Source organism: Echinops telfairi, unplaced genomic scaffold, assembly GCF_000313985.2.
Source record: "Echinops telfairi isolate 266 unplaced genomic scaffold, ASM31398v2 ScPeMD7_7468;HRSCAF=8506_0, whole genome shotgun sequence".
Classification (NCBI taxonomy): domain Eukaryota; kingdom Metazoa; phylum Chordata; class Mammalia; order Afrosoricida; family Tenrecidae; genus Echinops; species Echinops telfairi.
Genome location: NW_022111369.1, coordinates 65,231,676 through 65,248,876, shown reverse-complemented (window position 1 = coordinate 65,248,876; position 17,201 = coordinate 65,231,676). Strand labels below are relative to the sequence as shown.

At 41.0% G+C, this 17,201-nt stretch overlaps 2 protein-coding genes across 2 annotated transcripts in view; one reads left to right on the top strand and one right to left on the bottom strand.

The window, feature by feature from the left end:
* LOC101641421 (sec1 family domain-containing protein 2) overlaps nt 1-17,201 on the top strand; it is a 54,267-nt gene that overhangs the window by 19,295 nt on the left and 17,771 nt on the right. Inside the window, exon 2 of the mRNA XM_004706284.2 lies at nt 1,380-1,548. Within this exon, the coding sequence (XP_004706341.2) occupies nt 1,380-1,548 (169 nt within the window). The remainder of the gene's footprint in view (nt 1-1,379; nt 1,549-17,201) is intronic.
* LOC105978916 (60S ribosomal protein L39-like) lies at nt 445-600 on the bottom strand. Its single transcript, XM_045284269.1, has one exon. The coding sequence runs from the start codon at nt 598-600 to the stop codon at nt 445-447; it is 156 nt and encodes a 51-aa protein (XP_045140204.1).

Here is a 17,201-nt window from a genome sequence, read left to right as displayed (position 1 = left end):
GAGAGAGAGAGAGAGAGAGAGAGAGAGAGAAATGAGATTATGAATAAGCAAGAGAGGTAGTTCAGGAGGGACAGAGAGCGAGAGATTAGGAAACAAAATCTTAGTTAATTTAGAGTGAGTGGGATTGAAATAGTAGCTATGGTAACTCCCACCCATCACTGGAATGATATGTTGTTCTAAGCAACAGTGGCTGTTGGGGATATTGCTTAGTTTCATGGAAAAAGCGTGAACTGTGTCACCGGTCTTTAATTTTTTAATTTTAAACAAACAGCCTTACATTATTGATTGTTAAACTAGATGCGGAAGCATAAAAACCAAGGAAGAAACCAGATAATTTGCCAATACAAGTTCAATTGATCAGATGGTGGCAAAAATCTTAATGCAACTCAACATGATTTGAGCCTGGGCAAATGTGCCTGTGCGTGCCATCCCTCGGGGGGCTCCTTACAGATCCAGCTTGGTTCTTCTCCAGTGTCTTCTCTTGGAGTTGTGCCTGATCTTAGTACCGGTTTTCATTCGAATCCATTGGGGAATGGGCCGATGCTGCTTCGGTTTCTTGGCTGGGAATCTCTTGATCCTGAAGGTCTTATGAGGTGACATGGTGAAGTTTGAGCAACACTACACTCAGGAAGGCGGAGAAACAGAGCTGGTCTTCAATTTTAATTTGAGCTCTTTGAGTTATTTGTTTTTGAAAGAGTTAATATGCATGAAGCACAACACTGCCTGGGGCACAGGAAAACACTAATTAAATTCACTAGAAGTTGCTACCCTTTCATTCGTGCTTTCCTTTTTTCAGCCAACACTTGATGAGCACCTACTAGCTGTCAAGTCCCACGCTGTGAGTGGTGCATACGAGATAACAGGGTCTTTGTCATGTGATCCTTAGATTTGCTCGGAGGGGAACTGCTATTCACAACTCTTGCATTTATATCTCTAAGCCTTTGTGGATCTTAGTGTCTTCATCAGGAAAATGAAGAACAATTTTCAGTTCCAAAATTTTGATATGCTGCTATTCTATGGCACTCTTTATTGGCTATAGCACTCCTGATCCTTTATTGATTTATTCAGTGAATACTTATTGATTCCTTCCATATGCAGGCATTGTGCCGGGTGCTGGGATATAGGAGTAGCGGGCGTAGACACTGTGTGACCTCACGGTGCACTGAGTTTCAACCCACGAGACCGACATTGTCTAGATAATTGTGAATTTGATCAGTGCTATAAAGGGCAGAGTACTAGATTTCTGTTACTGATTTGCGTAGCAGAAACAACCACAACAAAATTGTTATTTTCGATAGGAGATGTATTATTTTTATCTAACTGAAAGTTTCCTCCTGTTTTGTGAGTTTATAACATCCTTTTTTTGTCTGCTTAACCAGGAGCAGTTGGACACCATGGCGACAACTTAGTCGAGAAGATCATTTCTGTGCTGCCCCAGCTCCCAGGCCATACAAACGATGTGATGGTCAACATGGTAGAACTCACTGCACTCCAGACCATGGAGGAGAATCCCACCCTCGTCGCACCAGGCTGCCTCTCCCAATCCAAGTAAGAACTGTAGCCCTTCTCTGTCATCCTCATCCCGCTTCCCCTTCCTTCGTCTCCCAAACGGGCTGTTCCTATAGAGAGGAAGCCATAAGAAGTTGCTCTGGGTGGAAAATTCTCACTGGGGAGTATTTCGAAAACAGCACTTACCATCTTTATACTTAACTCTGAAACAACCCTCTTTACTGAGCAGCACAAGAAACCACAGAGTATGGAATTTTAGAGATGTGCCTTTTAGATGTAATCTAAGCTTGCTCTCAAGACCAGTCAAATGGGTCAGCCAGTCATGCGTCTCTGTTCCACAGGCCTTTCCCAGGGAAGGGAGGACAGCCTAACTCAATGTCTTTGTCCTGCGTTGACTTCTCTTATGACTCTAAAGGAACCCAGGTAGCTAGGAATCAGTGCCATCATTTTATATGTAGGTGATAGGCTCTTGGGCATTAATGGGAGAAGTTTTTATTTTTCAGTATATTTGTTTACAGGTTAGAGAAGTCAGAGAAAGAACATGGTGAGTTTTATGTTACACAGATGTTCACAATTAAAAAGACCTTTCTCCAGAAACACGGCACTGAAACGACTCAGGAAGCACCTTCTCTACTTTACCCTCCATCAGCAGTTCTTATGAGCAACCAAATACAATAGAAGGGGGAAATAAAGTCTAAGTTTCTATTTCCCTTATCTTCCCGTTTTGTATTTTCAGTGGACAAAAGGGCTGTCCACATTTTAGTTCAACTCTTAACAGTTGTAGATGCATTGGAAATTTCCTATCCTATCTGAAATTACTGTGAGCCTTAGTCTGACCTACAAGTATCAGCGCTGACTCATAGTGACCCTGTAGGACAGAGTAGAACTGCCAGTGTGAGTTTCTAAGACTATAACTCTTTATAGGAATAGAAAGCCCTATTTTTCTTCTGTGGAGAAGCTGCTGATTTTGAACTACTGACCTTGCCATTATTAGCCCAATGTGTAACCACTATGCCACCAGAGTATTCCATGAAGGAAATACGATAGTATAAGCTATCATTCAGAGCTTCAGTGAGTACATCTCTCCTCGGGGAAGTCATGAATCACATACAGGCACAAGTAGAAAACAACAGACCAAACCAAACTCATTGCTTATTGACTTGATTCTGAGTCATACAAACTCGACAGGACAAAGTGGACTGGCCCATAGGGTTTCCAAGGCTGCACAGCTTTATAGAAACAGATAGTCACATCTTTCTCCAGGCAGCGGTGGATGGGTTAGAGTCTCCAAGCTTTTGGTTTTATGCTTAATTGTTTAACCACTGCACCAAAAGGGCTTCAAGAAAGTAATAGAAATGATATGAATTCAAGAGTAATGTGTCTGCTACGGATTATAACTCCTACAAGTAGAGAATCAGGTTACTGCCAGTCATTGTAGATCAGTGTAGAGAGGGTGGTGCTTGAATTTGTTAGGTCTTGAAGGATTTAAAAAAGGGAGAGCCAGCTAATGCTGGTCGGCATTAGCAAAGATATGAAAATGAGACGGGCCTGATGGGAGGGGTCACAATAAATGAGATAAGCTTATTGAACCACCACTTCCCCTTCCCACCAATGCCCTCAGCTGTACTAACATTTTTCAGGACTTGTGTTCCAAGTGTACTTCCAGGTGGTTTATATTTAGAAAGTCGCTTTATTTTCACAACTACACGTGTAATTATTTAGTACTGTTATAACAGAAATATCACAAGTGGGTGCCTTTAGCGAACAGAAATGGATTTTACCCACAGCTGAAGAGGCTGCCAGCCATAGGAGAAGGCTTTTTCTCCTCGTCTATTCTGTGGAAAGGATCTCATTCTTGGCCACTTGGTGATCTTCATAGGGTTTGGCATCTATCTTGTCCCAACTTTATTTTCTTGCTTCCTTGCTTAATCTGTTTTTACATTTCAAAGAGGATGACTGTCAATAAAAAAGATGATTGGCTCAAGATACTCAAGATTGACTTAGTTCCGTTCACTGACTCACTAACATAATGAAGAAAGCCCATTCTCAAGTGCGATTACGATCGCAGGGCAAAGGGGTAGGATCTATAATATTTATTTTGGGTGGGGGGTATACAATTCATTCCATAACATATACTTAGGTAGGGATTTTTATCCCCCCATTTTATAGTTAAGGAAACTGAGGCAGAGACATTAAGTAACTCAGTTAAGAGGACGGTAGGGCTAGATTTTGTTCCCAGAGTGTTTGACTTCAAAGCTACTGTTCCTATTACTATGCTGTATATGCAGAGGCTAGAGAAGAATCAGACTTATGAATGGACTTAAAGAGAAAATGAAAAAGCAAAAGTTTCTGTATGATTTAATCTACTGTTTTTAGTGTCTGTCAAGTTGGTTCCAAATCATAGAGACCACCTGCTGTACAAGAGAATGAGACACCACCTGCTCCTGCACATAGGCTCAAGCATCCTCACGGGTGTCTGTGCTTAAGCCATGGGCGCAGCCACCGTGTCAGTCCATCTCGTCAAGGGCCTTCCTCTTTCTCGCTGCCCCTCCACGTTACATGCATGATGTCCTTCTCCAGGGACTGCTCTCTCCTGACAGCGTGTCTAAAGTACATGAGATGAAGTCTCGACCTCTTTGCGTCTCAGGAGCATTCTGGTTGTACTTCTTCAGAGAGACATTTGTTTGCTCTTTTGGCAGTCCATGGTAATCTCAATATTCTTTGCCAGCACTATAATTCAAATGCATTGATTTTTCTTTTTCTTTTTTTAATCGTTTTATTGGGGGCTCATATAACTCTTATCACAATCCATACATACACCAATTGTGTAAAGCACATTTGTACATTCATTACCCTCATCATTCTCAAAACATTTGCTCACCACTTAGGCTCTTGGCATCAGCTCTTTATTTCCCCCCTCCCTCCCTGCTCCCCGCACATTGATTTTTCTTCAGTCTTCCTTATTCAGTGTCCAACTTGCATATGCATATGAGGCAATTGTGATAGGTTTACTGTGCCAACCTGGCCAATAGGAACATGTGGGATTAATCAGGTCACGGTTTGATTGAGGGCAAAGAGATAAATGGCTCTGCAAGGCCTGCCCATGTCTCCTTTTCTCTCTGGTGATTGGACCAGTGTGCTGCTGCTTTAGCTAGTTCTCTGCCTCAGCCTGTGTGCTATACCCCTGTGGACCAAGCCAACCTGTTGGTTGTGGATCAAGTCACTAGAGCTTGAAGCTCCTTCGAGACCCGCTTTACCACGCTGCTGCTAGTGCATACATCACTTGAGCTTGAGGCTGGTGGATCCTGTCGCCTTGCATTGCTTGAGTTTGATATCCCATCTGGGCCTGCTTTGCTAAGCTCCCGAGTTACTCATTGTTGCTGATTCACCCTGCTGTTGCTGCCTGTGGGAAGACTCTGCCTGCCTTGCCCAAGCTGTCTGCTTCCTTGACCTTGGTTGGACACAGCAGCCCATATGAGTTAAAGGACTTCCAGTATATTAACTGTTCCACAAAAGTGAGTTGAACTGAGCCTTCTGTACTGCTGTGTGGACTAATTAGCTCATATATATATATAATCAAGTATGTATATATATAAAAGCTGACCCAAATATCAGCCAAGGCACCTAATTTTACCACAAAAACTGCATAAAAATATGCTGAATAACATGGCTTATAAACAAGTATATACAGTATATATAATCATAAGTGTCCTGGTTTTGTTTTTCTAGAGAACTCTGCTTAACACAGCAATTTAAAATACCATGACTTGGGTTAGGCACACATTGGTTCTAAAAGTAACATTCTTGCTTTCTAACACTTTAAATATGTGTTGTGCAGCAGATTTACCCAAAACCATGCATCATTTGATCTCTTGACTGCTGCGTTCCTTGACGTTGTGGCTGCAGCCATGGACTCAAGTATAGGAACAATTGTGCCGATGGTGCCGGACCAGGGAGTGTCTCGTTCAGTTGTGCATTGGGCTGCTGTGGCTCGGAACAGACTGGATGGCACCTAACAATAACAGCAACAATAAATTAATTCTCACAATAAGTGGGCCTTAGGTGGTGCTTCTCTGTCTGTTTTGTTAATCAGTTTATTGGGGGCGCATACAGCTCTTATCACAAATACAAACATCCATCCATTGTGTCAAGCACATTTGTACATTTGTTGCCATTAACATTCTCAAAACATTTTCTTTCTGCTTGAGCCCTTGGTAGCAGCTCCTCATTTTTTCCCTCCCTCACCCACCCTCCATCCCTCATGAACCCTTGGTAATTTATAAACTATTATTATAGAGGCCCAATGTCTGCTGCTTTAATACTTAACATATCAATATATGTACATAAATCTATTTCCCCATCCTTATATATGAATATATTTATGTATGAACATGCCTGCATTTAGACAGGAGGTGTTTCTCTTATTATACTCTCCCAATCCTTGAAAAAGCAAAAGCTTTATTGTGAATTTCAGAGCAGATCATAAGTTCTGTATCCAGAAATTCATATACATTTCATTCATTGTAATCCCCTCGGTATAACATCACTTATCTCATGTCTTCTCTGTATGTTCTGTTTCCATTTCTCGCTAGAGGGTAGGTACATGTGAATTTGGGTGAAGGAGAAGGTGATATACAATAAAAGGGAGATTGGCAAACAGGATGGAGTCAAGGGAAGACAATGGGAGAAGTGCAAGAGGTAAGGGCACCAGAGGTCGATACAAAGTCCAAACAGCAGGGACCTATGAGCAGATGCATTGGTAGACATGCAGGCAGAAAGGATGTGGGAGGGAGAGTGGAACTATACTCATAAATATATGTAGGTTTGATGGAGGATATGTGTGGATATGCATTAATTGTGTGGCAAATATACCTATGAATATGGGGGGACATACAGAGGCAACATTCTAAGAACTAGCCATAACCAAACACCTTGAGATCACTGAGCCACACTCTCATGGGAAAGCAAGGTCAATTGGCATAACACAGTCAACAAAGATAATGTTCTACACCCCTACTTTGGTGAGTACCAACTGGTCTGAAAAGCTCATGAATGGCCATCTGAAGTGCAAATATTGGTCTCTCCCTGTCTGGAGGCAAGAAGAGTGATGAAAATGAAAGTCACATGGGAATCATTGGTCCAGCGGTCCCCATGAACATCGTTCTTCACGACGCTGAGATCAGAACTATATGCTTTCTAGATATTACTACCAACTGCTCATACCCCTGTATAGACAAAGAAAGAGGTTCTAAAATGATGCACACACCAGGGGTGGAAGCTATATTTGAACCCAGGCTATTGAGTGTTTGAGATTACTGTGCTGGAAGCCTAAGGTAATTACAATAAGAAGAACAAATAAGCTCCTCAGAGAAGTTTGCAGAAAGAGAGAGGAGCAGGTTCCTGGGTAGTAGAAATTGCTTGCCGTTGGGTGGTGGGTCTTGGTTAGCCAGCTGCATGGAGGAAGACGTAGGCCTGGTGATCTACCTCACAATGGTAACAGCCAAGACAACTGAGGCATTTGTACTCTGCAGCACCTGGAATCTCCCATGTCACAAATCAACAAAAGCAAAATCAGGAACAACAAGAAAGAAGAGCTTCACCCACCATCAATGAACAGGAAAAGTGAAGGCATTTGGACGGTTGTCATTGGACAAACTTAAGAATCAAATTATCTTCTGGATTTGCAACTAATGTTTTTATCAAGGCCAGTTAATTTAACCAGGATTCTCGTTTTCATTCCACTCCAAGTGAGTAGTCCACTAGAATGGACATTCTAAATCATTTGGTTTGTGCAAGACTGTGGCCTACAGTGTGAGCCGAGTCCATTTTGAGCCTTGATGTACATTAAGACACCAATGGTTATGTTGACTCAATTCTAGAACAAGCCCAGGGAGGGGCAGTTTGCCTTCAGGAAGAAACTGTGGTTGAAAGTAGATTAGTATGCAGAAAGATGATCACACAAAAACTAGAGAATTTTCCTGGGCATTTACCAAAAAAAATATCCCACCAGATTTATGTTCGGGAATCTAAGTTGAAGGAAGCAGGCCCTGGTATTGTCTGGAAGCCGTTCTTGTGTCTCAGTGGTCGAAGTCTCAGAACCAATCCCGCCCCTCAACTCCCTTTCTGACATTCTGCTTGCAGTGGTGACAAACTGACTAATTATGATCTTGTGATGATCCCCTTGTTTCCTATTATATATAGGAACACCATGCAGTGCGTTCATAGTTTCCATTGACCTGTATACTGGGTACATGCTGATGGATTCCCTCATCTGGATGATTATGCTTGTTTTGCCTTTGTCCTTTTTAAGACTTAATAAAAGGACCTTTCTAGAATATATTTGAATCTATTTGGCTTTTTTTCCCCTAAGCACATCAATCCAAGACTTAAACCCAGTTCCTCTTGGGATTCCATCTCTTTGGCCAGTGATGGCTCTATAAATGGGTAGTTGACAAGAGATGAAGTTTTCTTTACCATATTTTCTTGCTTTTTTCTGGAGAGAGATTAAAGAAACACCTCTTCCTTCCTCCTTCTCCTGCATCTCTCAACTCCAGGAATGAAGCTGCTGGAATTTCCCTGCTCACACCCTGAAATTGACGCTCACCTGTGGAAGGTGACGTGGCCTTGGTGACTGCAGAGAAGAGCAGTTGGAGAAGCCCTAACATGCTACGTCTCCACTTTACATTTTGTGGGAGAATCTATTTCCAAACTGAGTTGCTGTTTTATATTCCTTGCATCCAAAGGCAGCTGAACTGATACATTCTCTTTCCCTCATTATTTTATCTATAAAATGAGGACAGAGGGGGGGAATAAAAAAAAAAGAAGAAAAGTAATGAAATGAAGACATTGGCCTAAATAACTTCATCAGAAAAAAAAAAAATCTTACCATAGTGAATGATGGGGGGAGTGTGGAGTGGAGATCCAAAGCCCATTAGTAGGCCACTGGAGATCCCCTTGCAGAGGGGTCTCGGGGAGGAGATGAGCCAGTCAGGGTGTGATGTAACAATGATGAGAAATACAACTTTCCTCTAGTTCCTAAAGGTTTCCTCCCCGTTCCCACTACCATGACTCGAATTCTATCTTGCAAGACTGGCTAGACCAGAGGAGGTACACTGGTACAGATAGGAACTGAAAATACAGGGAATCCAGGATGGATGAGCCCTATAGGACCAGTGGTGTGAGTGGCAAAACAGGGAGGGTAAAGGGAGAATGGGTAGGAAAGAGGGAACCGGTTACATGGAACTGCGTGTGACCTCCTCCCTGGGGGACAGACAACCGAAAAGTGGATGAAGGGAGAAGTCGGATAGGGCAAGATATGACAAAATACCCATTTATAAACTATCAAGGGCTCATGCGGGAGGGGGGAGCAGGGAGGGAGGGGAAAAATGAGGACCTAATGTCGGGGGTTTAAATGGAGAGAAAATGTTTTGAGAAATGATGTACAAATGCGCTTTACACAATTGATGTGTGTATGGATTGGGATAACAGTTGTATGAGCCCCTAATAAAATGTTTAAAAACAAACAAATAAATAAATAAAAACAGAAAAAATATATATATATATAAATCCTAGCTTGCTGTTGTGATTCATTTCTGCCTCAGCACGTCAGGGCTAAATGTATTTATATGTATTTTTCCCTTCTGGTCTTTGTTCTCCGTGACTGTCCTTTCCTCTCCGTGGACTCTGAGTGAGGCTTGTCATGGAATATGTGCTTTGAGTGTCATCCAAGGATAAGCATGTGGTCGTAAATGTCAATAAATAAATAAAAACCCAACTCAATGCTGACTCATTGCAACCCCCTGTGGGTTTCTGAGACTGTAACTATTTATGAGAGTGGAAAGCCCATATTCAGTAAAGTGGAGGGGTGATGAAAAAGAGGAAGGTCCTGGATGGCATATTGGCTGCATCAATGGCCTTAGGGATACCAACAACTGTGAGGATGATGCAGGACCAGGCAGTGTTTTGTTCTGTGGTGCATAGGGTCATTGTGTTAGTCTGGGTAGCCTAGAGAAAAAAATTCATAGACACTTGTGTACAGGAAAGAGCTTTATGTAAATAGTAATTGTATAATGAGAAAACATCCCAGCCCAGTACAGATCAATCCATAAGTCCTATAGTAGCCCATATGTCCAATACTGGTCCATAAATTCCTCTTTAGACTCATATAGCCATGCAATGATGCTGAATGCCGGAAGACCACAGGCCAGTGGCTGGAAAGTCTTGTACATTCAGTAGCAGTGGAAGCATCTCAGTGCTGGTGTGGGTCTCCACGTGGCTCCTCCTGCTCCAGGGCTCTAGCGGAGATGTATTTTGTCATGTCATGAGGAATACCAAGTAGAGAGTCGAGTATGTGTCCTGCCTGCAGTGAGCTCTTTATCTCTGTAGCACCTCCAAATAAGGTCATCAAGCGGTGACCTGATTGACAACTTAACCTCCACCCCTTCACTCTTAATAGTCTTAAATTGACAACAGATTATGTAACTATCACAGTCAGTATTGGTCAGATCCTACTCTATGGCACCTAACAAAAACAACAACAAAGAAGTCTTGTGCAGCAGATTTACCTCATGTAATATGTCTTATGACCTCTTGACTGCTGCTTTGATGAGCATTGACTGTGTATCCAAGCAAGACAAAATCCTTAACAAAATCTTTTCTCCATTTATCATGACGTTACCTATTGGTCCATTTGTGAGGATTTTGTTTTCTGTGCATTGAGTTGTAATCCATACTGAAGGCTTCAATCCTTGATCTTCACCAGCAAGTGCTTCAAGTCCTCCTCACTTTTAGCAAGCAAGGTTGTGTCATCTGCATATTTCAGGTTGTTAATAATTCTTCCTACAATCCTAATGCCACATCATTCTTCATATACGCCATCTTCTCTGCTGGTTTTCTCAGCATAAAGATTGAATATGTATGGTGAGAAGATACAACAAGGTTGCCAACCTTTCTTGATTTTAAACCATGTATTACACCCTGTTCTATTCTCAAAACTGCCTCTCGATCTGTGTACAAGTTCCCCATGAGCACAATGTAGTGTTCTGGAATTCCCATTCTTTTTATGATTATCCACAGGTTGAAAGCCTTTGCATCATCAGCAAAACACAAGGGAATATTTTTTGGGTATTCTTTGCTTTCAGACAAGATCCATCTGACATCAGGAATGATATCCTTTGTTTTATTACATCCTCTTCTGAATCCAGTTTGAATCTTCCTGTCAATGAACGACTGCAGTCATTGTTACAAGATCTTCAGAAAACTTTTACTTGCTTGTAATTTCAATAGTATTGTTTTATAACTTTCATGTTCTGTTGAGTCTCCTGTCTTTGGACTGTGTACCATTTTTCATCTCTTCCAGTTGGCCAAGTGCTTCATCAGCTTGTTGACACATTTCTATCTATTCCTGGAGCCTTGTTTTTTGGCTAATGCTTTCAGTGAGGCTTAAACCTCTTTCTTCAGCACCATTGGTTCTTGCTCATATGCTACTTCTTGAAATGATGGAATGTTGACTAGTTCTTTGTGGTACAGTGATTCAGTGTATTCTTTCTATCTTCATTTGATGCTTCCTACCTCATTCAATATTTTGCCCGTAGAATCTTTCAGTATTGAAACTCGAGGTTTGAATTCTTTATTGAGCATGTTCTTCCCTTTTGGTTTTCTATTTCTAGGTCTTTGCATTTTTTTTCATTATTATATTTACCTTCTTGACTGCCCTTTGAAATCTTCTGTTCAGCTTTTTTACTTCATCCTTTCTTCCATTTGCTTTAGCTACTCCATGATTAAGAGCAACTTTCAAAGTCTCTTCTGACAACCTCTTTGATCTTTTCTTTCTTTCCTGTCTTTTTAATGACCTTTTATTTTCTTCACGAATGATGGTCTTTATGTCCTCCCACAGCTCATCGGGACTTCTGTCAGTAGTGTTCAGTGCATCAAATCTATTCTTGAGATGTTCTCAATATTCAGGTGGGATCCACTCAAAATTGTATTTTGGCTCTAGTGGATTTGTTTTAATTTTCTTCAGCTTTCTCCTGAACTTACATGTGAGCAATTGATAGTCTGTTACACAGTCAGCTCCTGGCCTGGTTTTAGCTGCTAATGCTGAGCTTCTCTATCTTATCTTCCCACAGATGTGGGCACTTTGATTTCTAGATATGCCATCTGGGGAAATCCATGTATATGCTCGCAATCTGTGTTGTTGAAAAAAAGGTATTTGTTATGAACAAGTCATTGGTTTTACAAAAGTCTTGTCATGTGATCTCCAGCTTCATTTTTATTACTAAGTGCATCTTTTCGAACTACCGTTCCTTCATTTTTGTTTCCAACTTCTGCATTCCAATCCCCAATAATTATCAATCTATCTTTTTTTTAATCAATGCACTAGCTTTTGTGATTGGTGTATAAATTTGAATAATAATTGTATTGATTGGATTTGAAAGTGGATAGATAGAATCCTATCACAGAAAGCATTGTTCTTCATGATTGATTTTTCATTTTCTGTTTTGACAGTGAATACCATGCCATTTCTCTTGACAGTGTTATTTCCCAAATAGTAAGTCACATGATTTTCTGATTCAAAATGGCCAATACCAGTTCATTTAAGGTCACTAATGCACAGGGTATTAATCTTTATGCATTCCATTTCATTTTTGATGACTTCCAATTTTCTTAGATACATCCTTTGCACATTCTAAATTCTGACCATTAGCGTATTTTTCCAGCTTTTCTTCTATTCCATCAGCAAATGACGATCCCAAATGCTCCATTTCCACACATTTTACCCGACTCCTATCACTATGGTCAACTCTAACTGAGAAATCAGTGCCTGCTCAGTAACACTCTAGTGCCCCCTGATCTATCCTCTGGCACTCTCTCTGACAAGCTCTACTTCCATCCATTCAGTAGGCCTTCAGTATCTGACTATATTTCGAAGCTATACGTAAGGTTTTCAGCAGTGGGTCCTTTTTCCATTGTGGGGAGCTGAGTCTGTCTTCATTGTCTGTTATTCGCCTGCAAGCCCAGCTGAAACCTGCTCACTTTGGGTGACCCTGCTGGCATTTGAAGTACCAGTGACATAGCTTCCAGCATCACAGCAACACACAAGCCATCGCATACTACAAACTTAAAGTGGTGGTTGTCTCTTTTCTGACATAATAACTCTCCTCCTTAAGTTACATTTGAGATGAGGTCTCTTAAAACAATAGCAACTTGACGGCAGTAGGTACGGGGTGAGAATGAGTTGGAATTCACTCAACGGTAGCAGGATTGTTTTTTGGGCTTTAAGGGTGCAGAAGTAGAGTTCCTGGAGGCTTGAGAGGGTGTGTACTCAAATAACAGTGTTCCATCCTTAGGTTGGTAAGGTCTGTGGGCCTCTTCTCTTCCAAAGTTAAACCTCACTGCAAAAATGACATTTTTTTTCTTTTCAAGTAAATATTGTAAATTAAGTAGGGGAAAGACCAATCCCTTCTCAGCACACAGCTTGCAATGTTTAACCTTTTCCAAAAATTCTTTTCCTAGAAAACATCTGGACTTAGTTACAGGTTTAGGAAACAGAATCAATGAATAGTTTACTGAAGGCATAGTGAAATAAAACAGGATTGTTTCTGAAGATGAAGGGATAGAAGTGTCCTCTAACATTTAAGTAATATGCTAGAGGGATCTTAAATTATATTTCATCATAAAGAATTCTGCATAATCGTTATACTTTTCAGAATGTTTCCTTATCTTCTAAGGCATAGACGGAAAAGAAGTTTGAAGGGAGAAATTCTAGTTCTATAATTGCTGGCACACTGCAAGGCCATCATGGTCCTTGTTAGTTAAGGAATGTGCATGCAAACTCTAGGATCTTTTTCATTTTGAAAAAATTGAAATGGTTTGTGGTCTCTGTGTTGTGAGAAGACTGAACTCTGGGTCATTGTGGCTTTGGGATCCATAATTTAAATGGAAACTCCTTTTAACAAAGCCAAGAACCGTCTGAAGTTAGCATGGAACAGGGGGCCATGGAAAGCCTCATTATATTTGAATGGCAAGTGATTGCAGTTTCTAATTAGGTTGATGTTCTCTCTAAGTAAAATCCAATAATTAATTCTTATCCCTGGTCTTTTAACTAATCTCACTTTGATTGGTGTGATTCTTATTACTATGTAGACCTGTGTTCCACTGTGGGCTGCTATTGTCATAAGCTCTGTCTACTGCTTCTCTCCTGCTACCATTTCTGCCTGAGGGCTCTTTTCTTCTTTTCCTCTGTGTAATAATAACACTGGGGTAATGGCTGGTGGTTGAGTGATTGGGCTAAAGGCAGATGCCCTTCCAAGAAAGCTGGAAGAACAACAAAATAAAAAACTAAGAGCCAGGAGATGATTTTAGCAATAAAAGGTATCTAAGACCAGGGAGTTCTGAAATCCAGAAAGTCTGTCTGTGTGCTACAATGTATTCAGCAAATATTTATTAACTGTCTAATATATAAGGAACCCTGGGGGTGTGTTGGTCAGCAGTTCAAAACTATCAGCTAGTCCTCTGGAGCGAGATGGGGATTTCTACTCCTATAGAGTTATAGTCTCAGAAACTCACAGGGGTTCTACCCCATCCTTTCGGGTCGCTATGAGATGGCATCAACTTGTCAGTGAGTTTGGTTTGGTTTTATGGGTAAGGCAGTTAATGTTGAAGAGAAGATCTCTGCCTTCATAGAACTTACATTCTAATGGAAGAAACAGGTAAATTGGTAAATTAGCCGATATATAGTACAGTGTCAAGGGAAGACATATGTTATGAAATATAAAGCAAAGTAAAGGAATTAGGATGGGGGGAAGGATCCATTTATTTTGCTGTTCATTTTCTAGGTCCTGAGGTGTTCCCTTAGATCAGTGGTTCTCAACCTGTGGGTCGCGGCAGTTGAACGGCCCTTTCACAGGGGTTGCCTGATTCATAAGAGTAGCAAAATGACAGTTATGAAGTAGCAATGAAAATAATTTTATGGGTGGGGGGTCACCACAACATGAGGGACTGTATTAAAGGGTCACGGCATTAGGAAGGTTGAGAACCACAGACTTAGATGATCGATTTTAGACCTTGCTTGTTTTCCTTTCTTTTTTGGTTTCTTTTTTTTTAAATCATTTTATTGGGGGCTCATACAACTCTTATCACAATCCATACATATATCAATTGTGTAAAGCACATTTGTACATTCATTGCACTCATCATTCTCAAAACCTTTGCTCTCTACCTAAGCCCCTGGTATCAGCTCCTCATTCCCCCCGCCTCCATGAACCCTTGATAATTTATAAATTATTATTTTGTCATATCTTGCCCTGTCCAACATCTCCCTTCACCCACTTTTCGGCTGTCCGTCCCCCAGGGAGGAGGTCACATGTAGATCCTTATAATCGGTTCCCCCTTTCCAACCCACCCTCCTTCCACCCTCCCAGTATCACCACTCACACCACTGGTCCTGAAGGGATCATCCGCCCTGGATTCCCTGTGTTTCCAGTTTCTATGTGTACCAATGTACATCCTCTGGTCTAGCCATATTTGTAAGGCAGAATTGGGATCATGATAGTGGGGTAGGAGGAGACATTTAGGAACTAGAGGAAAGTTGTATGTTTCATCATTGCTACATCACACCCTGACTGGCTCGTCTCCTCCCTGAGATCGTTCTGTAAGGGGATGTCCAGTGACCTACAAATGGGCAATGGGTCTCCACTCCACACTGCCCCCCTCATTCACTATGATATGATTTTTTGTTCTGATGATGCCTGATAGCTGATCCCTTCGACACGTTGTGATCCCACAGGCTGGTGTGCTTCTTCCATGTGGGCTTTGTTGCTTCTGAGCTAGATGACCGCTTGTTTACCTTCAAACCTTTGAGATACCAGACGCTATAACTTTTGATAGCCAGGCACCATCAGCTTTCTTTGCCACATTTGCTTTTGCACCCATTTTTCTTCAGGGATCGTATCATGGAGATGAGCACACAATGATATGATTTTTCGTTCTTTGATGCCTGATAACTGATCCTTTAAGCACCTCATGTTCACACAGGCTGGTGTGCTTCTTCCATGTTGCTTTGTTGCTTCTGAGCTAGATGGCCGCTTGTGTACCTCAAGCCTTTAAGAGTCTTTCTTCTTTTTCAATGTATCCATTTAGTACCATAAATTTTCCTTTCAGCACTGCTTAAACTGCATTACAAGTTTTGATGTTTTTGTTTTTATCCTATTTAACTTCTTTTAAAAAAATCACTTTATTTGGGGGCACACACAGCTCTTATCATAATCCATGTATCCATCCATTGTGTCAAGCACATTTGTGCATATGTTGCCATCATCATTTTCAAAATACTTTCTTTCTACTTGAGCCCTTGGTATAGGCTCCTTATTTTTCCCGCTCCCTCATGAACCCTTGATAATTTATAAATTATTGTTATTTTTCATGCCTTACACTTCTATTTAAGTTCCAACAGACTGTTTTAGAGCTTAAATTCTGAGTACTGCATTTGGAGAGGGCTATCAAGGCAGAGTAAACCCAAAATCCAAATAGATTATGCCTTCATTGAATTCCTTCTGATCACTAATCAAGGATGTAGATAATCTTGTGGTTATGTGAAGTGCATTGGAAAGTGGATTACATCCACCCATCTGCTATCAGCCAGGGAGGGGAAGTCTCGTTTAGGGGCTTGCTTAGGTGTGTCCTTGATTTATAGTAAAAGGGGTCTCATAGTCATGGGTCTTGTCCTATTGACTGTCTTGGTCAGAAGGTCCTGGACCAATCTTGTATGCTCTTCTATCCAATGTAGTGGACATATTCCCATAAAGGTCTTGTTCCTGCTTCTGTAGTCTCATCTGTAACTGTGATTGGCCACCAATCATGAATTTGTGACAGTGTCCTTTATTCCATGACCCGTTTCTAAGAGTTTCATGATTTGCGACAGATTCATTTATTCCTTACTTTTTTTAAAACTAAAGAAAAAAAATCAAGCCTTGAGTTGCAATACTGAAAGATTCTATGGGAACGTATTGAATGATATGGAAAGCATCCAAAGAAGATGAAAAGAATACAGAGTCACTGTACCAAAAAGAACTAGTTGAATTCCACCACTTCAGGAGGTAGCATATAAGCAAGAATCAGTGGTACTGAGGAAACAGTGTCAAGCTGTACTGAAAGCACTAGGCAAAAAACAAGGCTCCAGGAATTGATGGGATATCAATGGAAATGCTTCAGTAAGTTGATGAAGCGGTAGGCACACTCACTTGTCTATGCTAGAAAATTTGGAAGATAGCTTCTTGGCCAACTGACTAGAAGAGATCCATATTTGTACCCATTCCAAAGACAGGTGACCCAACCAATGTGAAATTTATAAAACAATATCATATGCAAATAAAATTTTGCTCAATATCATCCAACAATGGTTGCAGCTTACATTGACAGGGTTCTACCAGAGACTCAGGCTGGGCTAGGAGAGGATGTAGAGCTGATGCCACATAGGTCTTGGCTGAAAGCAGAGAGCACTAGAAAGAAGTTTATTTCTGTTTCATTGATTATGCCAAAGCATTAGACCAGTGGTTCAAACCTTCCTAATGCCGCAACCCTTTAATGCAGTTTCTCATGTTGTGGTGACCCCATAAAATTATTTTTGTTGCTACTTCATAACTGTAATTTTGCTACTGTTATGAACTGGGCAGACCCCTGTGAAAGGGCTGGTC